The sequence below is a fragment of the Agelaius phoeniceus genome, chromosome 26, assembly GCF_051311805.1.
Source record: "Agelaius phoeniceus isolate bAgePho1 chromosome 26, bAgePho1.hap1, whole genome shotgun sequence".
In the NCBI taxonomy this organism is placed as follows: domain Eukaryota; kingdom Metazoa; phylum Chordata; class Aves; order Passeriformes; family Icteridae; genus Agelaius; species Agelaius phoeniceus.
In genome coordinates, this window is record NC_135290.1 from 2087818 (window position 1) to 2111895 (window position 24078).

Below are 24078 nucleotides of genomic sequence, written 5' to 3' on the forward strand. Positions count from 1 at the left end.
GGCATGGACAGCCACCACCAAACATGAGAATAAATCCTGTTTATTTGTCAGCATGGAGACTGTCCCTGGGAGGAGGCAGCTGCTGTGGGTGCTGAAAGCTGTTAATGTTCTCCCCAAGAGAGCCCCAGGTCACCTGCTGGCCTCAGAGCAGGGGCTGGGGGCTGAGAGCTGCCACTAAGGACAGCTCATCTCCAACCCCAGCTCTGGCAGCAGCTGAGCTGGAACCTCTGTAATGGCAGGAGCTGGAAGAGACTTCCAGAAGCTGGGGCTGGACAAGGTGCAGACTCCTGCCCAGGTTTGTGTCAGCTGCTGGAAGCCAAACAGGGCTCAGGCTGCAATCAGCTCTGTGATTTCAGGACACGCATCCAAGAGGAGCTGGATTTTCTGGGAAGCACTGATCCATGCTGAGGCTGTGTGGGGCAGGGACAGAGGGGCTGCTCTTTGCTAAAGGGCAGAGTTCTGGCTACATGTGGGGAAAGCAGGAACTCTTCCAACAAACACCTGCTTCTTCCTGAGTTGTCTCTGTTAAGCTGCAGTGTTGTCAGCAGGAAAAGAAGGTGAAGGGAAGCCACAGGCTGTGGCTGTGGGAGAATCACACAAGGCCCAGTATATTGAGGACTGTGCCAACCTCGTGGAGGTACTGGGCATCTGGGTAGCCATTCCTGTGGGGCAGAGAGGAAGCACTGTAAATCCTGCTGTGCCAAAACCACAGTGGGAAGCAGCCCTTTATTTTCACCCCACCCTTTCAGAGGGGCTGAGAGGGGGAGTCCTGGCCCTGGGATGTCCTGCAGGCACAGCTTGTACCCAGCACAGGCATGGGAAAGGCTCTAAGTGAACAGAGCCCACAGTTCTTGTCCATGGGGAATTACAGGTTTCCACACCACTTATGGATGTGGGATGGGCAAGGGCTTTTGCTCCAGCTGGAGAGGGCCAGGGCTGGTGTGCCATGCCACAGCTGCCCTGCAAGCTGAAGCAAAGGGAAGCACCAACTCTGCCACTGTGGAAGGGTGCAAGAGCCATCCCTACCAGGATTTGTTGAGCTGGAGCCCCTGGTTCTCCTCCTCCCATTGCTAAAAAACCCACAACCATACCCAGAAGCTTGGGATGAGCTCCATACCTGGCTTTGCCTCCATCCCAGGAGGTTTTGTGGGGGATAGGGCCCCATGTGACTCTTTCCTCTCCATTGCAGGACTTGATCTGGAATGTCAGCTCACATTCAAATGCTCTCTTCAGCAGCTTTGCTATCTTCACCCCTTCTGTGTTTTCAGGCAGGAAGGCACAAAAATTCCCCCCTTTGTAAGGGTGTCCTGGGCGAGGGTCCCCAGCCTTAGAACAGGAATAAGACATTTTAAACAATGGCTGCAGTGCTTGGCCTCTATGGGGATTTCTAAGGTTTGTCTAGCTTGAAAACTACACTCATGACCATAACCCCCATGGGCTGATTGACAGTCACTGTCAACTAAAACCAGAGGTCACACGTGCTTTTGAAAAGCAGCAAGTTGCTCCAATACCTGCTGTGGAGCTTTTTTGCTTTTCATAGGTTAACACCTCTGCTGCTTTGCCTGTGGGGCAGGGAGCTGTGGCTGCTCTTTTCCCCTCCCAACCGCCCTGACAGCCCCCCCTGTGTGGGCTGCAGTGGGATGGGGAAGCTCTGGGGTGGTACCTACCCCCTGCACTCCATCAGGGATGTTGTAAGTAAGCTGCAATGTTGGGTGTGGATAGAATCCAGGCAGGCTCTGAGCCAGGGAGGAGATCTTCAGTGTCCTCAGGATATTGCAGCTTAGGATATCTGAGGAGGAGTCACAGCAAGCTGGCTGCAGACTGTCTGCTGCAAAACATGTACTGCACAAGGCGCGACCACAGCAGCCCTGGCAAGCATCACCCTGCTCCAGAGGGATGCTGCTGCTTTCCTGTCCAAGGCTGGGGTCTCTTTGCTGCTGTGATGGGAGCTCAGGCTCCTCCTGCTCATTGCTCCTGCCCCCTGGGAGCTGGGCCCTTCCCTGATCTGTGGGCTCTGCTGCAGGTGCCTGTTGGGCCACAGCTGGTGGTAGCCAGGTGGGCAGAGAGTGAGGAGTTTCATCAGCTGCAGGGACTGGACAGTGCTGCTGTCCCATTGCTTCATGGTGGCCTCCTCTGCTCTTGTCTCTTGCAAACTGGAATCTGTCTGGCAAGACTTGTTTTAGCCGGGGGCTGTCAGGCTCCCCCAGGGTCAGTTTTGTCTTCCGCTGTTCCTGGAACTCCCTCAGGCCAGGAGGGCTTGGCTTATTCACTGCCCCAAGGTTCAGAAGGCTGCTTCCTCGTCTCCCAGCCCAAGAATCAACATAGCCCCTGGCCTCCTCCTGCCCCCAAGCCTGCTGGTACCTCCAAGGACTGGGGGACCCCTTTTCCTCAGCCTCTGGCACCCAGGAAGCCCTGAGCACACTTGGAGAGTCCATTTTATCGATGGTGTTCAGGTGATGTGGGGAATTCAGGCTGCCAGGAAAGGCTACATCCAGCACTGGGTCCTGGCTTCTGCTTGGCTGGAGGAGACTCAAATTCCCTGTACTCTCTGGTCCAGGAGACAGGGATGAAGACTTCGTGGCACAGAGCCTCCTGGAGGAAAACATTTGGAAGGCCTCATTCATTGCTGGCAGCATCTCCTTGGGGCAGGCAAGGTAGAGCTTGTACTTATCTTTGCTGAGTCCAACCTGGAAGGATTTTCCTCGCAAGAGGCTGCACAGTTCACTCAGGTCACTGTCATCTGGACCACTGACAGCAAGCTCTGAGTAGCTCACACTCTGACACACCAAGTCAGGGCACTTCTGCACAAGATCTTCCAACGTCCATTTAGCCTGGAGCAGCTTTCTCCTGTCTTCTGCCTGCAGCATCAGCACCGTGCAGTCCCCAGCGTGGCGCTCCAAGATGCACACCCCTCCAGCCCTGCACAGCTCATCAATAGCAGCACGGCAGACATCTTTCAGGTAAAACCACTGCAGAGTGTCCAGGCTCATCTCCTCACTCACCCCGCTGATGTCTCCAGAGTTGCTGCTTTCCTTTGACCTCGACAGGGAGAAGCTGTTGGACCGCCTCAGCACAGGGCTGGATGCAGAGGGTTTGCAGCCTGAAGCAAAAGAGGTCCATGTCACATCACAGTTGCTGTAGATGCCAGCAAGGGAGTGGTACCCAAAGGGACCTGAGCTTTTGGAGTCCTCAGGATGCTGACAAGTGCTGCTTTCTTTGCCTGCAACAGGCCCCAGCACCTTTTCTCCTGTGAGTCTGGCACCTCCTTCCACATGGCCCCCTTCTGTGGGGTCATTCTGCTGAGGCTCTGCTGCTGACCCCACAACTTTATCTGTCATAGGGGTGGAAGGCCGTGCTGACCCCACAACTTTATCTGTCATAGGGGTGGAAGGCCGTGCTGACCCCACAACTTTATCTGTCATAGGGGTGGGAGGCTGTGCTGACCCCAGAACTTTATCTGTCACAGGGGTGGAAGGCCGTGCTGACCCCACAACTTTATCTGTCATAGGTGTGGAAGGCTGTTCTGACCCCACAACTTTATCTGTCATAGGGGTGGAAGGCCGTGCTGACCCCACAACTTTATCTGTCATAGGGGTGGGAGGCTGATACTGCTGGCTCAGTGCCCTTGGGTCACTCTGACCAGGAGCATGTGTCTCTGATGAATGTTTCCCAGAAAGCTGCACATGTCCCACTGGTGGAGAGTCCTGATTCACCAAGAGGTCCTGGCCAGCCTGGGACCTGTCAGCTTTCGGGGTGCTGAAGTTGGCAGCTAGCTTGAACTCACCTTTCTGCTCCTGCTTGCTTGGGCTAAGTCTTGTGGCTGAAGGATGCACAGGAGGTTTGCCCAGGAGTGGTGCAGCCTCTGTGGTGCCAGAGGGCTGGGAGCTGCTCAGCGTGTCAACCGTGTGTGCAGCACCTCTCCTGGTGGCAGAATCATCGAGGAACTGCTTGGCCTTGCACACATCAACAAGGTTTCCAACAAGATAAAGCTGCTTCACATCCTCATGGCAGAGCAGCTGGGGATACAGCTCCTGCAGCTCACGTGTCAGAGCCCTGAGTGCCTGGCTGTCCATTCCCAGCCCTTTCTTAGCAATCTTCTCCTTGCGCAGGCTCGCCTCCAGCTGCTGGTAGAGCTGCTGCAGGGCCAGCTGGGCCTGTCTCAAGGCATCTCTGTCCCCAGACACTCCTCCAGATGGCTGGAGGTACAACACAGCAATGCCATCGCCACTGGCATCCACCACATCCACGTGATGTTGGTGCAGCACACCCTGGTACTCAGCAGCGCAGAACCTCTGCATGTACAAGTAAATGTCCGAGTCCATGACGAGGGAAAAGTCCTCCAGCTTCCCCAAAAGTTCCACAGCTTCCTCACCCACTGGGCTCTGAGGTGAAGGGACTTTAGCTGCCATTTCCTGCACCTGGTCACAATCTGGCAGCTTTGCTGCCTCTTGTGCTGACCCAGTGGAGTCAGGCACTTGCTGCTGATCAGGCATTCCCATCTCTTTGGCCCCACAGCTGGAAGCTGGCAGGAGGATCTGGCCAGTGGCTTGGTTCTTGAGGTTCAGGTTGCCCAGCAGGTCTCTGCTGAAGGTCTGCAGCTCAGTGAATGGGCCCTGGACTATGCACTGCATATGCTTGGAGTCAAAGCTGAAGTGTATATTGCTGTACTCTTTGTGCAAGTCCTTCAGGAGGGTTTTGCCCGTGGGCAGCCTGCTATAGTCAATTGTCATGCTCACGTGTATGAAGATCTGCAAGTAGATAGCAAAGGAGTGAGAGAGCAAGGACCAAAACCAACCCCTTTCAAAGGCACAGAAGGCAAGTGGCCCCTGCATTTCTGTGACACACTCTTCCACCTCTCTCCCTCAGCATCCTGCTTTCAAGAGAGATGGACCCTGACACAGACAGGATCAAAAGACCCAGACTAAGCAACCCCTTGACCTTGTGCACTTGTCACAAGCTTTCTGCAAACAAGGGATCAGAGGGGGAAATTGCACAGAGATAGGGCCACATTTTTAGACACTGGGAGCTCTTCAAAAAGCCCAAACCCAAGAAATCCACTATTGTTTCTGCATCTGAAATGCAGTTGCTCTCTTGCCTTTACAGAGCTTCATCTCCAGATCTTCAAGCAGTTTTGGCACCACAGGCTTGCAAAAAGGTCTGCAAGGCCAGGCTAATTCCCTTGCCCCTGTTTTTGGGGCTCAGACATGAAAACATGAGACATGGCTACTGCCACGGTCTCTTGAGACTGCAGGAAGAGGCAAGAACACTCCAGTGCTCCCTAGACACCAGCATGTCTATATGCTAAGCTTTCCTGAGAAGGAAAGAGGAACAATACACTGTGAATCCAGCTGATGACACGGCAGAAGCATTAACAGGATCCCCTGTGTGGCACCAGATGGACTGGGGAAAAGTGCCTGTTCTCTTCCTGCCTGACTACCCTCCATTTGACAGACACAAATGCCAGATGACTGAGAGCACAGCCTGCCTGCCTGTCCCTCTGCTATTAGCACAGGGAAAAAAAAATCTTCATTTGAATATGAATGAGGATGGATTTAAGTGTAATTAAGACAAAAGGAGAGAGTGAGGTCTCCCTTCTCAAGCTGTCTGCCAGGCACAGAGTCTGTGTGGGAGCAGCTGGGGCTACTACAAACCCTCAGTACCTCATTGGGGCTCAGCTCTGAAGCGTGGGGTGTCACCTCCAGCGGGTACTGTGTCTTCCCAATTGCCAGCACGTGGTTCTTCACCTGCAGGATCCTCTGGGCCACTGGAGGGAAAACCACCCAGACTCTGTCAGCCCAGCCAAGGGACAGCAGTGGGGTGAGGGACAGTGGGACAGGGGATGGTGGGGCTGGGGACAGCAGGACTGGGCAGTAAGACAGAGAATGATGGGACAGGGGAAGGTGGGCAAGGCAATGTCAGGATTGGGGATGGTGGGACAGGGGGCAGCAGGACAGGGACAAGTGAGGCTGAGGATGGTGGGACAGGGAACAGAGAGGCTGGGGATAATGGGACAGGGAAGAGGAGAGCTGGGGATGGTGGGACAGGGCAGAGGGGAGCTGGGGATGGTGGGGCAGGGCACAGAGGGGCTGGGAATGATGGGACAGGGCAGAGAGGGGCTGGGGATGGTGGGGCAGGCCAGGCCCCCGAGGGTCCCGCAGGCGTTACCTTCCGGCGCCTCGAAGGTGATGAGGGCGCAGGGCAGGGAGCCGGGCAGCACCCGGACGTTGGCAATGTCGCCGCCGCCGTTGCGGGAGCGCAGGAAGTGAATGGTCAGCTTGTCGGCCGCCCTGTCGGGAGGCAGCTCGGCGGGGAAGCCCTGCACCCGCACCGTGCGGCCCGCCATGCCCGCGGCGGCGGTTGCCAGGGCCTCGCCTCACCGGGGCCTCGCCGCCCGCTCCCACCGCTCCGGCCACCGCCGCGACCCCGCCGCCGCGAGGAAACGAAAGCGAAAGCGGGGCCGCTCCGCCCTGGGCCCGCGGGAGGGCGCGGCCCGACCCCTCAGAGCACGGCCGGGAGTGGGTTCAGCCTCGCCCCGGCCCCTCAGAGCACGGCCGGGAAGCGGCTCAGCCTCGCCCCGACCCCTCAGAGCACGGCCGGGAAGCGGCTCAGCCTCGTCTCGGCCCCTCAGAGCACGGCCGGGAAGCGGCTCAGCCTCGTCTCGGCCCCTCAGAGCACGGCCGGGAAGCGGCTCAGCGTCTCCTCGGCCCCTCAGAGCGCGGCCGGGAGTGGGTTCAGCCTCGCCCCGGCCCCTCAGAGCACGGCCGGGAGTGGGTTCAGCCTCTCCTCGGCCCCTCAGAGCACGGCCGGGAAGCGGCTCAGCCTCTCCTCGGCCCCTCAGAGCACGGCCAGAAAGGGCTCAGCCTCCCCCCGGCCCCACAGAGCACGGCCGGGAGTGGGTTCAGCCTCGCCCCGGCCCCTCAGAGCACGGCCGGGAGTGGGTTCAGCCTCACCCCGGCCCCTCAGAGCACGGCCGGGAGTGGGTTCAGCCTCGCCCCGGCCCTGCAGGCAACGCCCGGCCCCAGCATAACAGACACGGTGGTTGCTTCCAACAGACACTTTTAATTTCTCCCGTGCGCGCGGGTCAACGGACGCACGGAGCTCCTCAGCTTCAGGCTGAGCCAGGACTGGCCCGTATCTGGCCAGGACTAGCCCGTAGTGTCCTCCACGAACACGGCCACCCCTGTCCGCCCCGCGGGGACGTAGGCGAGCGCATCCACCTCGCCGCCGCCGCGGCTGGCCTTCTGGAAATGGATCTCCAGGGCGTCTCTCATGGACTCCACGCTCAGCACATCGGGGATGCCCAGGAGCAGGACGGTCCTGGGGCAGCGGGAGGGCTGGAGCTGGGCAGAGCAGGGCATGAGTGCAGAGCAGCGCAGGGAGAGGGGCTTCAGGAGCCCCCCCAGCTGTGCTGCCTCCACACAGGCTGGGAGGTGCTGCTTGCAGCCCTTACCTGCAGGTTAGAGATTTCTCCACTCATGCATGGTGATACTTTGATTTTGTATTTCCCTTTCCCAATGGGCACCTGGATATGTCCTCTTTCAATTAGCGGCTCTGCCACTGCATAGGGAGAGAAAAGCCATGAGCTGCCCAGGTCAGCTCCAGGGGAAGTTCTGTCCCTGGCATACGCACCAAGGCTGACACTGCCCAGCTCATTGCTCAGCTCACCCACACCAGCACAGTTTTGGGGGAGGCAGGACAGCCTGGGGCTCACTGTATCTTCCCTGTTCCTCAAAGACAGCTTCCTCTGCTCTCAGATTTCCCCCCAGAGCAGGTTGGGCTGCTCCACCCTTGCCAGCCACCCAGGCTCAGCACACCCCACGCACCTCCATCCTGTGTGAAGGTCAGCACCACCTCCTGAGAGTCCTCCAGGAAATTTCTGCTCTCCACCTCGCTGCCCCCATTCTTTGTCTTGCTGAAGAAGAGCTCCAGCTTGTCCAGCAGTGCCTCCTTGGGGATGCCCAGGCTGGGCAAGTCAGACACAAGGATGCTCCTGCTGCTCTGAGTCAGCCTGATCTGTGGGTGGCACTGGCCAGTCAGTGCCAGGGCAGGAGTGGCCCCAGAGCTCAGGGGAGCAGTGCCCTGGTTGAGGCAGGCTCAGACAGGGGAAGCAGCGTGCCCAGGGCACCCCCATGGCATGGGGACCCACGGGCCCTACCTCCAGGGCAGATGGCAGCAGGATGTCCACGGGCACTGCCTGCACTTTCACTCTGCACTGGTCGAGCTCCTCCAGCTGCCCACAGCTCAGCTCCACTATGTGCTCCTTCTTCTCTATGATCCTCTGGGCCACTGTGGGCAGGGAGAGCCCCCAGCACTGGGGAGTGACTGCCCAGCGCTTTCCAGGACAGGACATGGCACAGCAAAGGTGCTGGGGAGGGAGCACAGCCCCACACAAGGCAGGGAGAGGGGGAGCACCAAACTCTGGCACAGGGAGGGGACACAGGGCAGGCCCCAAAATGATTGAGGAGACCTGGCCAGAGCAGTGCTCTTCTCACACTTACCCTCTGCCTCCTCAAAGGTGATGAGAGCTGAGCCCCCTGGCAGAGGGGAGTGGACCAGTGGGATGAGCATCAGCTTGTTCATGTCCTCCTTGTTTGCTGGGAGTCCCTTAAAGATCATTTTCTTTTCTGGCAGGGCAGACAGTATCTAGGTACAAGTAGAGACAGCACGTGGAGGAGACTGGACCCTGCACAGGGCATGTCCCTGCCAATCCATGGACTAGAAATAAGCTCATGGCTCAAATAAACTGCTGGAGAACGTCAGCAGAGTCTCTCCTAGTGTCTGGCTGTGCCTGGAATCCCAAAGCCATGACCAGAGCTCCTGGCCCTGGCAGAGGAGCTGCTGCAGTCATCACACAGTGCCCAGCTGCATTCACCTGCAGCTTCTCCAGCCAGGCTTGTGCCCTTGCCAGCAGACCCAAGTGCTCACACACACTCTGTTACCGTTGCAGGATCATTCCAGAGGACCCTCTTCTTCAATTCTTCCAGTTTATTTTTCAGAACTTGCTTCTCCGTCCTCAGTTCAGCGTTCTCCTCCCTTATTGCAGAAACCTAGAAGGAAGGAAGGAAGTAAGGTCGGAGTGGGAAGTAGGCAACACCATTTCTGTTCTGAGCACAGCACTGTTCCTGGGCACACAGCTCCAGCCCATTCTCTGGCTCTTCACTGCCTGCAGCTCTGGTTCCTCTCCTTTGAGGACAGCCCTCCCCTCGCTGCAGCACTGCCTCACTTCTCAGCACAGGCCTTGTGTTCCCCATGAAACCTCCACCAGATCCCAGGCAAGTGATCTCAGAGCAGTGACCTGCATCATGCAGCCCCTGCCACCTTTCCAAACCTAGGCCATCCACTGAACACTGACCTGGTGTGCTCTTTCTTCATCTCCATTTAAAGACAGCTGTTGCTCTAAAATTTTATGAAGTTCTCCTTCTTTCTTCAGCTCTTGTGTCCTTCGCTCTGCAGCTTCCTTGGCCGATTGTAGCTTTGCAGAGTCTTTCTCCAGAGCACTGTAAAGCTCCTGCGAGAAGCACCATCAGACAGCAAGACCCTGACCCAGCAGCCACCCAGCCCCGGCACAGGCAGTGCCCTAGAACAGGCTCTCCCCTCCATGGGATTACTCCTCTCTGCCGCCTCTGAGTCCCAGAGAAGACTCGAGCTCCTCCTGGCCAGGGCGGAGCGGGCGGACCCCGCACAGTCGGGGCGCGGCCGCCCAACCCCTCGGGGAGCATCCGGACCCACCTTGCAGAGCTCGATCTGCTGCCGGAGCTGCTCGGGGCTCTGCAGGCTCTCGTCCTGCAGCCGGACGAAGGAGTCCTAAAGACAGGAGGGGTCTCAGCCGCGCTGCGCCAACCCCCGCCCGCCTCTCCCCGTGGCTCGGCTCTTCCTCACCTCGTCCGAATCCATGCTCGGTTCCTCGGGGAGCCCTGCCCTGTTCACCGAGATCGCTCTCCCTCCTCGGCCCGTGCTACCGGGAACCCCGCGTCCGTTATCGCCTTTCGCTTTCGTTTTCGCGAACTCGCCCCGCCCCGGCCCCTCCGAGCGCAGCCCCGGCCGCGGCCCGAGGGCGGCGGAACTGCGGGCCCGCCCAGCCCCGTCCGGTCCCTCATCATCTCCTCCTCTTCCTCCATCCCCGCCCCGCCTGACTCGCCTTCCGAGCACCCACCTGGCCTGCCAGGAACGGACCAGCTGCTAAATATAGGAATAAACTGTTCTGAAGGGACCAGCTACTAAATATAGAAATAAACTGTTTTGAATGGACCAGCTAGTAAATATAGGCATAAACTCTTCCAAACAGACCAGCTACTAAATATAGAAATAAACTACTCTGAATGGACCAGCTACTAAATATTAACTGGTCCATTCCTGCCCCACTCTTGGATTTAGAACTCGACCCAGGCCCTGCTCCCCTGGGCTGCAATGGCTCCCTCCCCAGCTCTAAAGAGACACAGAGCAAGCAGCATGACCCCACCACAAAGGCCACTGCTTGTTTGTTAAATAACAAAAAAGGCATGGTTTTTAATAAACATTTATTGATGCAACCTCGTTACACCCTTAGAATCGCAGCTTCTGGAAGAACCACTTATTCTTGCCAGTTTTGTACCTGAAAGAGAACACACAGGTTAAATAAAGGGTGTGTACCAGCAGGTAACAGCACCAAACCTGCACCTGAGCTGTCCCAGACAGACAGAATGTAGCACCTAATTCACCCAGAGGTAATTCACCTCATCTCTATGGTCTGGGCTACAACTAAACCCACTTTAAATATTGAAATACCAAGGGAAGGAAGTGCCAGGTTTAAAGACACCTATACTGTGGCTGTTTCCACTCCAACGGGTACAAGCACAGGACACGGCCATCCCACTGGACACCTCGTGTGGCAGGGGGAGATGCCCTTGGAGAACAGCTCAGGGGCTGCCTGAGACACTGTGTCCCACTGAGGCCACACAGCTCCTTCCTCTGAAGGAGCTTCTGAACAGAAACCCATCAAAAAAGAGCAGGAACACAAGCACTCCCACACAAAGCATCAGCACTGCCCTGGCCCGCCCAGCCCAGTGATAAGAGAGAGAATGAACTGGCAGCACCTTGTCAGATCATCCTGTGGCACCTGAAAGGCCCCACAGGTGCTGGCACGATGGTGCACACACACACAGGTGAGAAGAAAACGCTCAACAAACACTCCTGCAAAGAAGCCAGGGTGGAAATGCCAACTTGGAAATGCACAGACTGCAGCACAGTGACACTGACCCCTCACACCTGTAATAGCACAAACAACACTGAAGAGACGAACTCCCAACTCACCTCTCCTCAAATTTCACCTTGGCTTCACGCCTTGCTTTGCGTTTCAGAGCGGGATCCCTGAACACGTCCTTGTTGACCACTGTTTTGTCCAGGGGAATATCCACAGAATACCTGGCAGAGAGCAGAACAGTTCAAAAGGAGCATGGTACCTGGCACAGGGCTGAAAACCAAGCACATTCTAATGTCTAAACAAGGAGTTACAGCTCCTAAAGTCTCCTCAGCTCAGGAATAACCAAACCATCAAAGCAGTCTCAGTTCAGCCTATAAAGGAGCCATACCCTTTCGGAGGGATATGCAGCTCTGTTCCATGTGGTGCCTGGGAGTTGCTCTGACAGCCCTTAGGCACAGTAAGAAATGGCTCTGCCAGCTCCAGACCCCCACAGCTGTCTCAAACTGCTCACCTGACACCCTCTGAGCAAAGGGAAGATCAGTGTGGCTGAAATAAGAGCCAGCTGTGTCATCCCAAAAGCTCATTAATATTTCCACTCAGCCTCAGACCCCAGCTCCATTTTTGCAGAGCCTGAGCCTCACATTCATTCAACCACGGCATTAACAGCCCTGGTAACTCTCGGTGCTCAGTAGAAAACACAAGAACCACGAAAGCAGCCGGTAGCAGCACTCACCGGGTGGGCATCAGGTGGTTGTAGTTGTAAACCTTCACGAAGGACTTGATCTTGGACCTTTTAGCGATCTTTTTCTTGCCCATGGCAGCAGTCACCTTACGCGGGTAGCGGTCGATGCCGGCCACCAAGGCATGGCTGTACGGCCGGTCCGAGGTGCCATCGTCGATGTTCTGAAACAAATGGGCCGCGGCGGCGGCGATCGCACCGAGGGGCCGCGGTCCCGGAGGTGGCACCGAGGAGCCACGGCCCCGTGGGCCCCGCAGGACCCATGCCCGTGCCGCCCGCCGGTCTCCCGCTCATCCCGGCCCCACCGGCCCAGCCCCACGCTCACCTTCACGATCACGGCCTTACGCCCCGAGTAGCGGCCGGCCAGCACCAGCACCACCTTCCCCGGCTTCATGAACTTCCCCATCTCTGCGGAGACAGCAGCCAGCAGTCAGACCAAGCCCGCCACCCTCGCCCCGGCCGCCACCCCCGCGGATGGCGGCGGATGCCGCGCCCGCCCGCTCTCACCGAGGCTCCGCTGCGATGGCGCTGGGCCGGAAGGGAAATGGACGGCAGCGCCCGGCTTTTACCCGGACACCCCGCGTCACTTCCGCCGCGCCGCCGGGAGCTGCTGCCGGCACCGAGCGGCGGTGCCGGGTCCGCCTCAGCCACCCCCGCCCCGGCGGTGCCGGTGTCCGCTTCCCCCGTCGCCCCGCGCACAGCGGTGCCATGTCCGCCTCAGCCATCCCCACTCCGGCGGTGTCGGGTCCGCCTCAGCCACCCCCGCCCCGGCGGTACCGGTGCCCGCTTCCCCCGTCGCCCCGCGCACAGCGGTGCTGTGTCTGCCTCAGCCACCTCCGCCCCGGCGGTGCCGGTGCCCGCCTCGCCCGCCCCCTCCCATGCCCGGTAACGGACAGAGCACACGGGACAGCAGCGAGCTCGGCTCACAGGTAGTACAGCGGTATTTATTATACCCCGAGGGACAGCAGACGGCGCTGATGCCCCACAAAAGCCTGGAACAAGGAGCTGGGTCCGTTGGACAAAGCGCCCCGGCAGCCCAAGGGACACAGACTGCAGAGCCGCTGGAGGAGCCTCCGGGCACCTCTGGCCCGGCCCTCATCTTCTCCTACCGGGGGAGGTCAGACAGCCCCCAAGGTGCCTCAAACCCTGCCAGCTCCCTCTTCCATGAGGGATCCTCTGTGTGCAAGGTGTAGAGCAGGGACTGTGAGAAACAACCACAAAGGGGCTCACTGCACATCCCACGGGCAGTCCCTGTGGCCAGGCCTCTGTCCCCAACCCCTGAACTGTCAGTGGCCACTGGGCAGGGCAGTTTGGCCTGAGAGCAGCAGGGAATGGGCAGGGTGAGGTGCTGCTGCCCAACCTGCGGCCTCCAGCAGACAACACACTGCCAACAACACGGGACCCTAAGATTTCCCTAAAAGCAAATACCAAAGAGACAAACTTGGTCTTACAAAAGCCAGGCTTCTTGAGCCCAACAGCTGCCTACCAGTGGAAAAATGGATGAACGGCAATAAAAACACATCAAAACGCATCTTTGATGTTTTTCAGCTGCCGAACAGCCAGGTCAACCGGGAGGTTGAACTTCAGGTTGCTCAGGCGGCTGAGGAGGGTGAGGGCGCTTTCGAAGCCGGTGTTGGCCATGTAGCTCCAGGGCTGGTAGTGAGACTGAACCAGAGCTCCAGACTTGCAGATGAGGTTGAGCCACGAGACCAGGCGCTGCTCGTTGAGCGCCATGCACACCAGCGCCTTCAGCTCCGAGTCCGCGCTGCGCTTGAAGGGGCCGTGCTCCGTGAGCACCGTGTGGATGGCTGCCAGCAGGCTCTGCTTGGGGGTGGCCACCACTGCTCCCGTCACGGGCAAGGCGAAGGACTGGGACAGCTTGCGAGCCGGGGATTCCACGAAGGCTCGTCCGTTCTTGGCCTTGTAGTACTTGACAAAGAGTTCCCAGGGGTGCATGGTCTGCGGTGAGGGAGTGAAGGCGGGGATCAGGCAGGCGATGGGGGCCAGCACCAGGCTCATGCCCGGGGAGGAGGCATAGAGCCCGTGGGCCAGCAGGTCCCGCAGGGCCAGGGTCAGCTCCCTGCGCACAGCCAGGGTCAGCTCGTCTCTGCCGCCCAGGGGAACGTCCTGCAGCTCAGAGGAGCAGATAACGTGCTCTGCCTGCTGGTGTTTCAGGGCTAGCTGCCTCACCCGCTCCACTGACAACTCCAGTTTCTCTATTAAGGGGGAGAAGTCCTGGTTGTCTTGGTCCTTCTGCCAGAGGGTGCGAGGGATCTGACCCGTGGCACAGCCAAACTGGCTGACAGCAAAGATCTGCAGCACGGCCAGCACGCGGCGCATGAGCTGCAGGCCCGTTTCTTGCATCCTTCTGGCATCTTCTGGGTTCACTGACCAGGTTAGAAAAGAGAAAAACATATTCTCGTTAGGGAGTCAACAACTCTGCTTGCTCATACACACAAAGGGAGTGCAAATATCTGAAAATCCCTTCAGGTTAGCATTCTGAGTAGCAGCAGATGCCTCATGCTGTATTACTGTACTTCCAGCTGGTTCAAGGGATAAGTAGGGAGGTCTCAAACTCTAAAGAATGCTGGATCCCTCCCAGCTCACTGTACCTGCTCACAGAGCTCAGAGAGCATAAACTAGAGTGTGTTTTGCACCAAGTATCTGCAGTCTCTTCCTGATCCCCACTGAGGACTGAGCCCACCCTCCATGCCACTTGCTCAGTCTCTGTGACTACTCTGGGGATCCCATGGAAGGAGGGTAAAGGAACAGGACACAGGCTTTCAGCAGAGGGAGTGCCAAAGCACAGAAACCAGCTGCCAGGAAAAAGCAGACAGCGACTGCTTCGTGCTCATCAAAGCTCCAGGGAGGAGCTGGAGCTTTGCTGACAGTGCTGAGCCCAGCAGTGCCCACCTCTGTTCCCAGGAGGCCGGGTGCTGGGTTTGTAGGAGCCTCCACAGTCACAGTGGCCATCTTCTGCCTTGCCAGAGCTTCCAACTTCATCTACAAAAAGGATTTCATATCATTATTTCACATGTGTGAATTTCAGCTGCAAATCCCAAGTATTAAGGTCAACATTCCTCAGACCCCTCTAAATCTCTTTTGTCACTCTATCAATACTTTTCCTCGCTGTCAATTTAGAGATATTTGTACTTTCCTGTGACCCAGAAGCTGTTCCTGCATCTCCTGACATCTGTGACTTTCCTCCTCATGACTACGTCAGGGAATTCCAAAGGAGTTCAGTCTGCTCGTTAAAAAACTCACTGACCCTGAATGAAGTTGATGAACATTTCGAGGTCCCTTATCTGGGTCTTCAGCTGTTCCACCAGCTGCTCCTTCACCCTGGCTGGATTCACAATCTGTGCTATGGCAGCATCCACCCTCTGCCGCAGCTCCTCTGGAGAGAGCGTTGCAAAATCTTCACTCAAGTCCATGTCCAGCTTCTTTATCAACTCATTTATAATCATCTGCAAAAGACAAGGGAGCGATGCAATTTCACCACGTGGCACTGCTGCCTGGGAGCTTTCTCAAATAATTTTTTACATCAAATGAATTTTTACATCAACAAGAAGGGAAAAGCTGATCCAGCTCTGAAGGGTAATGATTCATGTTTAACATAGAGGCACAGAGTGCTGGGCTAGAGCAAACTTGCACTTTGGAGGGATTGCACAGAACAAGGAGGGGCAGCACTGGTTTTAAAATAACTTCAAATTCTTCAGGAAAAAATAACTCCTTTCCCAGAGGTTCCCTCAGAAACAGGACACCTTTACTGCACAGAAATAACTGCAAAAGACACATGACAGGTTCACACGTGTAGACAAACTCCTGACACTATATAGCTGGTGAGAAATACAGACTGATGATTGCCTGCAGTATGGAAGACACTCAGAAAGGCTGGGAAATACAGCAGGAGGATTTGTGAGCCTTACCCGTTGTCTTTCCATAACCACAGACTGTGGCAGGGAATCATAGCTGCCCTCTTGGTAAGCAAAGGTCTCAAGGTCATCCAGCTGTGTCTTGAGCTGCAGGATCAGCTCTCTCTGCTTCTCTTTCTGGACCTCAATTTGCTCCTGCTTCTCTCGCTCACCCTGGAAAAAAGTTACCAGTAAATAATATTGAAGGGTTATTGTCATACCCAAGGCACAGAGAACAGGATTATGATGTGAGGAGTATCTCCTGCAGCTCATGTACTTCACTCGTCAGCACTGCAAACCAGTCTGAGGGAGAAATGTGAGCACCAAGCAGAGGCACCAGCTACATCACCTCATCTATAAGGGAGGAGAAGCACCTCTCCAGACCACTTGCACCCACGTCGCGTCCCACAAGGCCAGGATCCAGGAAGAAAGAGGCCAAATAACACGTACACATCACAGATCCTGTGAGTCAGCCGTGCTGTAGCAGGGCGTGGAGCGGTGACACACCGCTCAGGGCTCTAAGGCACATCCCTGCGAGCTGGCTCCGAGTCCCCAAGCGCCTGCGAGCTCCGTGCAAACCCGAGCACCGCGGGCAGCGCAGCCGCCGAGCCGCTCCCGGCAGCGGGACCGCAACCGCCGCTAATGCGCTTCAGGCGGGGTTAAACCCGCACACCGACCCCGGGGCTCTGCCCAGCAAAGGCTCCACTCACCGGAGCGGCGCCGAGACCGTGCGGCAGCGGCGCGGGGCAGCCGCGGAAAGCGAAGTCCTCGAGGTCGCGGAGCAGGCGCTGCTGCTCGACCGGGCCGGCCCGGGCCACCTGCCGCAGTCGGAACTGCACCTGAGCGAAGTGCGAGGCGAGCGCCAGCAGCGCCCCGTGCAGCCGGCGCCGCTCGGCCCGCAGCCGCGGCACCGACTCCGCCGAATCTCCCCCGGTACCCGCCGCCTCTTCGTCCTCCTCATCCTCGTCCTCCTCCGCCGACACGGCGCCCACCGGCGCCCAGCGCTCGCCGGGGCCCAGCGAGCCGCTCTCTCCCTCCATAGCCGCCGCTACCGGCGCGGTGACGCCGCCGCCATCTTGGCGCTGAGGGGCGGGAGCGGGCGGGGCCAGCGCGCCCCCTCGCGGCGGCGGCGGCGGCGGCGGCGGCCCCGGGGGCGCGCACCGGGGGGAGCCGGGGGCGGTGACGGGGCCGCGGGTTGGCTGCCCCGGGCCCGGCCCGGCCTGCCCGGTCCGGCAGCCGCGCCCCCGGCCCGAAATAGCGCGGGGCGGGGTCGGCACCGCCATGGCGAGGTGAGCACGGCCGGACGGGACAGGCAGTGCACGGAACCCGTGCAAAGCGCCCGGTGCCCGGTAGAGGCAGCGCCCGGCAGGAGCCTCCGACCTGGAGCAGCGGGGAGCGGCGCCGGGCCAGGCGGAGGGGAGCGGACACAGGCGGGCCGGGCCCCGCTGAGCCACTAGCCAGGGGCGTGTGGGACGGCAGCGGGGAGAGTCACGGGGCCGGTGTCCGCTCCCACCGCCCGGTCGGCACCCGCCCGCTCCCTCTGCCCGTCCCGGGGCTCGGCATAGGCAGAGCCGGTGTTCGGGGCCCTTTCATCGCCCGCGGGCCCCGCCGAGCTCTGCTGGGCACCGGGAAATGCCCGCTGGTGATGGTGATACCTGCTGCTCTGCTCTTCCCCAAGGCAACCGGCAAAGACGCTGTGGTACGACCGGCCCCGGTACGTGTACCTGGAGTTCTGTGTGGAGGACAGCACGGACGTGAAGGTGGTCATCGAGGACCACCGGCTGGTGTTCAGGTGAGCTGCCGCTGCCCTGCCCGCCGACACAGCTCTGCTCTGCTCTGGGGGTGGTTCAGGGGAGCAGGAGGACTCCGTGAGAGGAGAGCACGCGTGGCCTCAGCTCTCTCCTAAGCCCGGTTGTTAAAATGTTTTGGCAGTTGCAAAAATGCAGACGGTGTGGAGTTCTACAACGAGATCGACCTGTACGCCAGAGTCAACTCCAAGGTGAGGTTTCCCACCAACAAACTGTTCTCTGACAGCCTCTGTCAGGCTCAGAGTCAGAGCCAATCTGTGCAGTCTTGAGCAACGCTGCTTAACACTGAATACTGCCCATCCTGAGAGCCCCAGCCCTGGGGCTGAGCAGAGAGGAGCCTGGCAGACCCTGAGGCGCCCCAATCTCTTGGCAGGACTCACGGGAGAAGCGCTCTGACCGCTCCATCACGTGCTTTATGAGGAAGTGGAAGGAGAAAGTGGCCTGGCCGCGCATCACCAAGGAGAACATCAAGGTGTGTGTGGTGCCTGGTGCCTCAGTGCATGTGCTATCCCCACTCAGCACCTCGTGGCTCCTAGGAACCAACCTGCCCCCAGGACACACACAGAGGCTTCCACAGGGGATCCCAAGACAGAGCTCTAAAAAAGCCCTACCTGATAATCACCACTAGCCCACAGACATCTGCTGTCCAGGAAGGATGTGGCACCCCTTTTCCTTGACACACTCAGGACCAGGACCAATGCCTGCAGGCAAAGGGACACTCCTGCTTCCTGCCCTTGCCCTTCACCTGTGCAGGAGCTGCCCCTGGGCTGCAGGTCCCTGCAGTGCTGCTCCCCCGCTCAGGGGATGCTCTCTGTGCCCACAGCCAGCCTGGCTCTCCGTGGACTTTGACAACTGGCGAGATTGGGAAGGGGACGAGGAGGTGGAGAGGGCCATGGTGGAACAGTACGCAGAGGTGAGCTGGGCCACCGGCCTCAGGATCCTGGGGCACATCGTATGGGTGTGTGGGATGGCAGAACGCCGGGAATTTGGGGATTCAGATGTTTGTTTCCCATCCAGATGCTGGAGAAGGTGACAGAAAAAGGCCCCCCGCCAGCCATGGATGACCTGGATGTAAGTACCACCTGCCAGCTGCTTCCTGATGCCCTGCCGAGCACAACCCAGCCTCAGCCTTCCGCCGGCTCCGGGGCACCGGCAGCACCTCCCACTGCACCCCTCGGGCAGCCTGTCCTGTGGAAACGCTCCCCGGCACAACCGGCTGGTGCCACCCGCTGCCACCGGGGCCGGCCCGGTGTCGGCCCCGTCCCTGGCACCTCGCTCCTCCCTCCCGCAGGATGACTGACGCCCAGGCCCCTGGGGACGCCGCGGGAGGCCAGCCGGTGCACCGGTAGCACGCACCGGGGAGCAGCGCGGGCAGGGTTCTCCGAGGAAGCGGAGCCGCCTCAGCTCGAGCGCCGCCGCGGGCATCGCTCCCGACCCGCGGTCCGGTCTCCCGTAGCTGGCTAACCTGGCGGGGCGCGGGGCAATAAACGTGAACTGCCGCAGCCGTGTGCCGTGTGCCGCGCCGGGCACCGGGAGCCGCTCACCCGCGCCGGCCCCGGCAGCGCGCGCCGCCGGCGGGAGCGCGCCCGCGCGTCCCCGTGCAAGCCCCGCCCGCTCGCCGCACGGCGGCCGCCACCGCCGCTCCCTGTCCGTGTCCCTGTCCCTCCGCCGGTCCCGGCTCGCTTGTGCCGAACGGTCGCGATGGTGTTCCGGTGCCAGCGGGACAGCTGGGCCCGGCAGGTAGCGTCGGGCCGGGGCCGGGGCGCGGGGCAGGCCCGGGCGGGCCCTCACGGCGCCGCCGTCTCTGTCTCAGTTCACCACCAGGGTGGTGTCGTGCCGGGCGGCCGAGCTGCGGCCCGAGGGCGGCGGGGAGCCGGTGCACGGGTTCCAGGTGGTGCTGGAGGACACCATCCTCTTCCCCGAGGGCGGCGGGCAGGTACGGGCCGGGCGGGGCGGGGGCCGGGCCGGGCCGGGACCGGCGGCGCTGATGTCCCGTGTCCGCAGCCGGACGATCGCGGCCTCATCGGGGACGTGCCGGTGCTGCGCGTGACACGGCGGGGCCCCGAGGCCGTGCATTTCGTGCCGGCCGCGCTGGAACCGGGCGCTGAAGTGCTGCTGTCGCTGGACTGGGAGCGCCGCTTCGACCACATGCAGCAGCATTCAGGTCCGTGCCGGTACCGGGGAGCGCACGGGAGCACCCCGCGGGCCGTGCCGGTGGGGCGGGGGGGCGGTCAGCGCACACCGTGTCCCCATCCTGGTCAGGGTAGGGAGAAATCCGCCAGCTCTGTGTGCACAGTTTGTTCCCGGGATTACTGAGGGCAGCAGGTGTCCCTCTGCGAGCTCTCCTTGGCTTGTAAACGCACCAAAAACAGGTTTGGAAGAGAAAGTTCAGCCTGCTTTGCACAGCGTGTGCTGCAGTACCGGGAGATGAGGCTCACGAGGCCAGAGCTTCTCCTTGCTGCTGCTGAGCTCTGGCAGGAGCCCCTCAGCACCCAGCACTCGCCTGTTGTGGAGGATGTCAACAGGAAAGACACAGCCTGACTGAAAATACCAGTGGCACTCAGAGGTAGTGCTTGCACATCTCTTCCAGGACAGCATCTCATCAGTGCCGTTGCAGAACAGATGTTTGGATTCAAGACAACTTCATGGTGAGCAGGATAAAGGTTCCTTTTGACCCATTTGGCACGTGCCACCATGCTACCCTGCACAGAGCCTGAGCACTGAAACACCAAAAGCAATTTGGATGGTTTATTTGAGCTCAGACATTGCAGGAGAAGTGACTGACCTGGAGAGAAGCTGTACAAAGTATTTGCCCTGTCTTGTCCTCCTTAAGTGTTTGGTTTCCACCTGGTGCTTTGAACATACCAGGGAGAGGAGGGAAGTCTGTTTTGTTTCAGTCCACATTGCCAGCAGTGTGATGCTGGTGCTGCACAAAGGCACCTCCCAGCTGGTCTCAGCAGTTGTTCTTCCTTGGTGCAGGGAGCTGGGCCGTCAGCGCAGTGTCATTGAGCTGGACACCCCCGTGGTGACAGCAGAGCAGGTCCAGGCCCTGGAGGAGAGCGTGAACGAGAAAATCCGGGACAGGGTCCCTGTGACAGTGAGGGAACTGGCTGCCGATGACCCTGAAGTTGAAACAGTGAGTGGTGGGGGAGAACTGATGCTATTGATGGAATAACTGAGCACAGAGATGTCACCTGCTTTGTCACCCTTCTCCTCTGCCAGGTCAGGAGCCGGGGGCTGCCCGATGACCACGCGGGGCCCGTGCGGGTGGTGGACATCGAAGGCATCGACTCCAACCTGTGCTGTGGGACCCATGTGTCCAACCTGAGTGACCTCCAGGTGGGCTGCAGCAGCTGGGCTGCCTCTGGGGGCCACGCTCCACATGAAGTACAGCCAGAGTCCCTGGGATCCACAGGCTGCTCCAGACTGTGCTGATGGGGAAGGGGTGGCAGAGCCCCAGGCTGAGGGAGCCCCAGGAGGGTCACACACGGGCTGGGTGCCACAGGTGCTTTTGTTTCCTTGTCCAGAACTCAGCCCTGTGTACAGCAGTGGTGTTTCTGCACTGCCAGGGGTGTTGGCCATGTTCCCTCTGCTTAAAGCTCTGATATTTTTGAGCGTTCAGCATGGATGAGAGGTCTGTGCAGGGAAATGGTGATAAAATTCTAGACCTGCCTTTAAGTATTTGTACTTTCTCAGTCATTGGTTAGAGTTTCCCAGCAGATACATCCAGATGCCTTGTAGAGTACATCCCATGGCTAGAAGATTGCATAAATTCCATTGTACCACCATGCCTTTTTATTTATGTTGACCTTATGGCTGATTTTAATAAATTTATTTTTGCTAGCAGAGAGTCAAAATTCACCACAGGGCATAATCTGACAGGAACTGACCACCTATGTGAATTACCAAAATGCTGTTCTGACCAGGTTGATTTTCTTTTGAAGGTTATTAAACTCCTTGGTGTGGAAAAAGGGAAAAAGAACAAAACCAACTTGGTTTTCTTGGTGGGAAACAGAGTGCTGAAGTCAGTCGAACAGAGTCACAGTACTGAGAAGGCTCTAACCTCCCTGCTCAAGTAATCCCCTTTCCACTTTTGTTATTTCATCTTCACTCCTCCTCCTGAGAGATACCACATAAGCCTCAGGGTACATGTTGTGGGGCTGTGTGTGATGTTGTCTGTTTTGCTCCTTTAGGAAATCCTTCCTCTGTCCTTCAGAGTAGTGATCCGAAGTCTCCCATTTCTTTCAGAAATGGACCAGGTGAGCACGTAGAGGCTGTGAAGAGACTGCAGAGCTCTGTGAAACTGCTCCAGAAGGTACAAGAATGGCTGGGAAACGTGGGTTGTCTCTATTTCCTGTAGACCATTAGTTGTGGTAACTGGGAGTCAAATCATTGGCTTCAATTTTTGTGGATTTTCTGAAAAGTGCTCAAACCTCTGGGAACACCACTGTGTTCACACTGGCTTCTCCAGCTGCAGTACAGTTAATTTTCTTCTCTTTCAGAATAACCTGAACCTGCTTAGAGACATTGCTGTTTTGTTAGCCCGGGACTTCAAGAGCAAACCTGCTCCAAAGCAGCTCTTTGTATTGCACAGGTATGGGGGGCTCAGGGAAGAGGGGCCAACAGTATCCCACAGCTTTTATGGCACTTTAAACAAAGGAAATAGAATATTGAACTGCCTTGGCCTGCTGCAAAGTTGTGTAATTAAAGGAATCTGTAATTCAGTCACTAAATTCTTCTGGTGCTGTAGCTGAGAAATTGCTGTGTCCATCTAATTCCCTTTGCACTTGATATTTTCAAGTATTTAAAACCAGGGAGCTCTATTTCTTAGAGATAACACTTGCATAATTCCTAAAGTGTTCACAGCAGTGCCCAGTGAGGATTTACATCTATAGACAAATAAGAGCAAATCCCTGATCAGGCACTTGGTTTCTGATTAAGATTTTGTACTCTAGAGGTGGGTTTTGCTTCTTTCTGAAGTATTTTTTTTTTATCCATCCATACAGGAAAGAGGGTGATTCTGAATTTATGAACATCATCGCTAATGAGATTGGGACAGAGGTGAGTCACTGATGAAGACTAAACTGACACCACTGGTTTTCCACCCCAGTTTTACAGAGACAGGGGCTGGCCAGGCTGCTGTTCCTGCCACAGTCATGATCTGCAGATCTGGTTCCTTTGACAGGTACCTGAGGTTACCTGTGCCCAGCAGCCTCAGTCTGCAGGGCAGTCCTCAACAGTGAGAATTCAGAGCACTGGAGAAGAGCCCCCAAGAGCTGTACAGAGGCTCACTGGCTGAAATAGGTTAGGATAGGATTAGGCAGGAGTAGAATAGAAAGAGCAGCAAGTTTCAGTCACAATCACCTAGTTCAGCTGCATCCTTTTAACTTGGGATACCCCAAGCAGTGTCAGTCTCAGTAATGCACACAGACTTCTGAATTGTCAGTTGGGTGTTTGTGTCCTGTGGCCAGTGTGGAAAGGATTTATCTGGAGCAAGGCCCATCTCTGTCCACAGGAAACCCTGCTATTCCTGACTGTGGGAGATGAAAAAGAAGCAGGACTCTTCCTTTTAGCTGGACCTGTTGAAGCAGTTGAAAATTTAGGTCCCAGGTAACGTTTTGTGATTTGTTTAATTCTGAGTATGTTGTAGACATGATGAGCAGCTGCACAGTGTGATCCAGGCAGGGATCTGTGTGTGCTGTCTGCAGCAGCCTGGGCTCCAGCCTGTGCTGTTGCTGCTGCAGGGTGGCAGAACTGCTGGGAGGGAAAGGAGCTGGGAAGCGCGGCCGCTTCCAGGGCAAGGCAGCCAAGATGAGCCGGCGAGGAGAAGTGCAAGCTCTGCTCCAGGAATTCATTAGCAATCAAAACCCTGGAGCATAAGAGACAATTCTCAAAGCAGGTTTGTCTTATATTTGTTTGCATAGGCTCCACAAGCTTCTCTGCCAGAGAATAAAGACCTGAAACCAACAGCTGGTGTGCACATGGTCTGCGTGGGCTGCTCATGGAAATGGGGAAGGGATCTGCCATCAAGGCTTTGCTGCAAGGGCTCATTTCTCAGGACAAATTGTGCAGGGATTAAAGTAGTCCTTAGTTAACCACTTTGTAGGGTTCCCAAACTCAGAGGGGGCCTCCTGCTGGCTCTACTTTGGGCCATTTGCTTTGTGCCACTTGCTGAGGAGTTGCTTGGCATGAAAGCTCAAGCAAGAGGCAGCTGGTCCCCCGAGACACCTTGGGCTGGGCAAGGGCAGAGAGCAGCCTGAAGGGAGAGCAGGTACCCCAGAGACAGGAGATCATTCCTCACCACGTACCAAGTCCTTTCCCTTGGTGGGGTGCAGTTGTTAGTGGTCGTTTTTTGACCATCAATAGTTTCCTGAGCTGCTGTAGCTGTAAACTCCCTTGGGATCAGGCAGAGCTGTCCCGGTGTTCCCTCAGTTCACC

The 24078-nt window shown here is 57.8% G+C and overlaps 5 protein-coding genes across 8 annotated transcripts; 1 reads left to right on the forward strand and 4 right to left on the reverse strand.

Moving 5' to 3' along the window:
• Nucleotides 1-24: 24 nt before the first annotated feature.
• Nucleotides 25-6613, reverse strand: LOC129130890 (uncharacterized). Of its 2 annotated transcripts, XM_054649530.2 has the most exons (6): nucleotides 6166-6608; nucleotides 5661-5764; nucleotides 3785-4748; nucleotides 1668-3100; nucleotides 1118-1326; nucleotides 25-662 (listed from the first exon to the last, which is right to left on the reverse strand). In XM_054649530.2, the coding sequence occupies exons 1-6, from the start codon at nucleotides 6341-6343 to the stop codon at nucleotides 593-595; spliced, it is 2958 nt and encodes a 985-aa protein (XP_054505505.2). In that variant the 5' UTR covers nucleotides 6344-6608; the 3' UTR covers nucleotides 25-592. The 2 variants fall into 2 exon arrangements, with proteins under 2 accessions (XP_054505505.2, XP_054505504.2); XM_054649529.2 differs by having other exon boundaries at nucleotides 1668-4748; nucleotides 6166-6613.
• A 426-nt stretch (nucleotides 6614-7039) lies between these two features.
• On the reverse strand, nucleotides 7040-10054 carry IFI35 (interferon induced protein 35). Its single transcript, XM_054649625.2, has 9 exons — nucleotides 9880-10054; nucleotides 9730-9804; nucleotides 9353-9508; nucleotides 8940-9047; nucleotides 8499-8643; nucleotides 8156-8286; nucleotides 7824-8013; nucleotides 7451-7557; nucleotides 7040-7340 (listed from the first exon to the last, which is right to left on the reverse strand). The coding sequence occupies exons 1-9, from the start codon at nucleotides 9892-9894 to the stop codon at nucleotides 7146-7148; spliced, it is 1122 nt and encodes a 373-aa protein (XP_054505600.1). The 5' UTR covers nucleotides 9895-10054; the 3' UTR covers nucleotides 7040-7145.
• A 446-nt stretch (nucleotides 10055-10500) lies between these two features.
• RPL27 (ribosomal protein L27) lies at nucleotides 10501-12569 on the reverse strand. The gene is made up of 5 exons (XM_054649651.2): nucleotides 12426-12569; nucleotides 12244-12326; nucleotides 11913-12082; nucleotides 11290-11400; nucleotides 10501-10591 (listed from the first exon to the last, which is right to left on the reverse strand). The coding sequence occupies exons 2-5, from the start codon at nucleotides 12322-12324 to the stop codon at nucleotides 10543-10545; spliced, it is 411 nt and encodes a 136-aa protein (XP_054505626.1). The 5' UTR covers nucleotides 12325-12326; nucleotides 12426-12569; the 3' UTR covers nucleotides 10501-10542.
• A 267-nt stretch (nucleotides 12570-12836) lies between these two features.
• RUNDC1 (RUN domain containing 1) lies at nucleotides 12837-17115 on the reverse strand. Its single transcript, XM_054649597.2, has 5 exons — nucleotides 16543-17115; nucleotides 15848-16006; nucleotides 15187-15385; nucleotides 14832-14921; nucleotides 12837-14305 (listed from the first exon to the last, which is right to left on the reverse strand). The coding sequence occupies exons 1-5, from the start codon at nucleotides 17113-17115 to the stop codon at nucleotides 13440-13442; spliced, it is 1887 nt and encodes a 628-aa protein (XP_054505572.2). The 3' UTR covers nucleotides 12837-13439.
• Nucleotides 16986-23607, forward strand: LOC129130917 (putative protein PTGES3L). 3 transcript variants are annotated; one of them, XM_054649616.2, is made up of 17 exons: nucleotides 16986-17121; nucleotides 17511-17624; nucleotides 17765-17831; nucleotides 18014-18112; nucleotides 18464-18553; nucleotides 18658-18711; nucleotides 19454-19576; nucleotides 19645-19804; nucleotides 20231-20288; nucleotides 20620-20776; nucleotides 20863-20979; nucleotides 21585-21715; nucleotides 21889-21955; nucleotides 22143-22234; nucleotides 22647-22701; nucleotides 23156-23250; nucleotides 23385-23607. In XM_054649616.2, the coding sequence occupies exons 1-17, from the start codon at nucleotides 17114-17116 to the stop codon at nucleotides 23518-23520; spliced, it is 1623 nt and encodes a 540-aa protein (XP_054505591.2). In that variant the 5' UTR covers nucleotides 16986-17113; the 3' UTR covers nucleotides 23521-23607. The 3 variants fall into 3 exon arrangements, with proteins under 3 accessions (XP_054505591.2, XP_054505590.1, XP_054505589.2); XM_054649614.2 differs by lacking the exons at nucleotides 16986-17121; nucleotides 17511-17624; nucleotides 17765-17831; ... (1 more) ...; nucleotides 18464-18553; nucleotides 18658-18711 and adding an exon at nucleotides 18938-19380; XM_054649615.2 differs by lacking the exons at nucleotides 19454-19576; nucleotides 19645-19804; nucleotides 20231-20288; ... (6 more) ...; nucleotides 23156-23250; nucleotides 23385-23607 and adding an exon at nucleotides 18932-19142.
• The last annotated feature ends 471 nt before the right edge of the window (nucleotides 23608-24078 follow it).

Excerpts from the sequence above, each read along its gene's own strand:
- LOC129130917 (XM_054649616.2), top strand. Across the intron at positions 20,289-20,619 it reads GGATTCAAGACAACTTCATG|GGAGCTGGGCCGTCAGCGCA; the intron begins GTGAGCAGGATA and ends TCCTTGGTGCAG. Across the intron at positions 22,235-22,646 it reads CAGCTCTTTGTATTGCACAG|GAAAGAGGGTGATTCTGAAT; the intron begins GTATGGGGGGCT and ends CCATCCATACAG.
- LOC129130890 (XM_054649529.2), bottom strand. The coding sequence starts at position 6,343 with ATGGCGGGCCGCACGGTGCGGGTGCAGGGCTTCCCCGCCGAGCTGCCT. Across the intron at positions 1,327-1,667 it reads TCCCTGATGGAGTGCAGGGG|GCTGGGGACCCTCGCCCAGG; the intron begins GTAGGTACCACC and ends TCCTGTTCTAAG. Across the intron at positions 663-1,117 it reads TGGGATGGAGGCAAAGCCAG|GAATGGCTACCCAGATGCCC; the intron begins GTATGGAGCTCA and ends TCTGCCCCACAG.
- RPL27 (XM_054649651.2), bottom strand. The coding sequence starts at position 12,324 with ATGGGGAAGTTCATGAAGCCGGGGAAGGTGGTGCTGGTGCTGGCCGGC. Across the intron at positions 12,083-12,243 it reads GTAAGGCCGTGATCGTGAAG|AACATCGACGATGGCACCTC; the intron begins GTGAGCGTGGGG and ends CATTTGTTTCAG. Across the intron at positions 10,592-11,289 it reads AAGGTGAAATTTGAGGAGAG|GTACAAAACTGGCAAGAATA; the intron begins GTGAGTTGGGAG and ends GTTCTCTTTCAG.
- IFI35 (XM_054649625.2), bottom strand. Across the intron at positions 8,644-8,939 it reads TCTGGAATGATCCTGCAACG|ATACTGTCTGCCCTGCCAGA; the intron begins GTAACAGAGTGT and ends ACTTGTACCTAG. Across the intron at positions 8,014-8,155 it reads TGCTGCCATCTGCCCTGGAG|ATCAGGCTGACTCAGAGCAG; the intron begins GTAGGGCCCGTG and ends TGCCACCCACAG.
- RUNDC1 (XM_054649597.2), bottom strand. The coding sequence starts at position 17,115 with ATGGCGGTGCCGACCCCGCCCCGCGCTATTTCGGGCCGGGGGCGCGGC. Across the intron at positions 14,922-15,186 it reads GTTCATCAACTTCATTCAGG|ATGAAGTTGGAAGCTCTGGC; the intron begins GTCAGTGAGTTT and ends TCCTTTTTGTAG. Across the intron at positions 14,306-14,831 it reads CCGGCCTCCTGGGAACAGAG|TGAACCCAGAAGATGCCAGA; the intron begins GTGGGCACTGCT and ends TAACCTGGTCAG.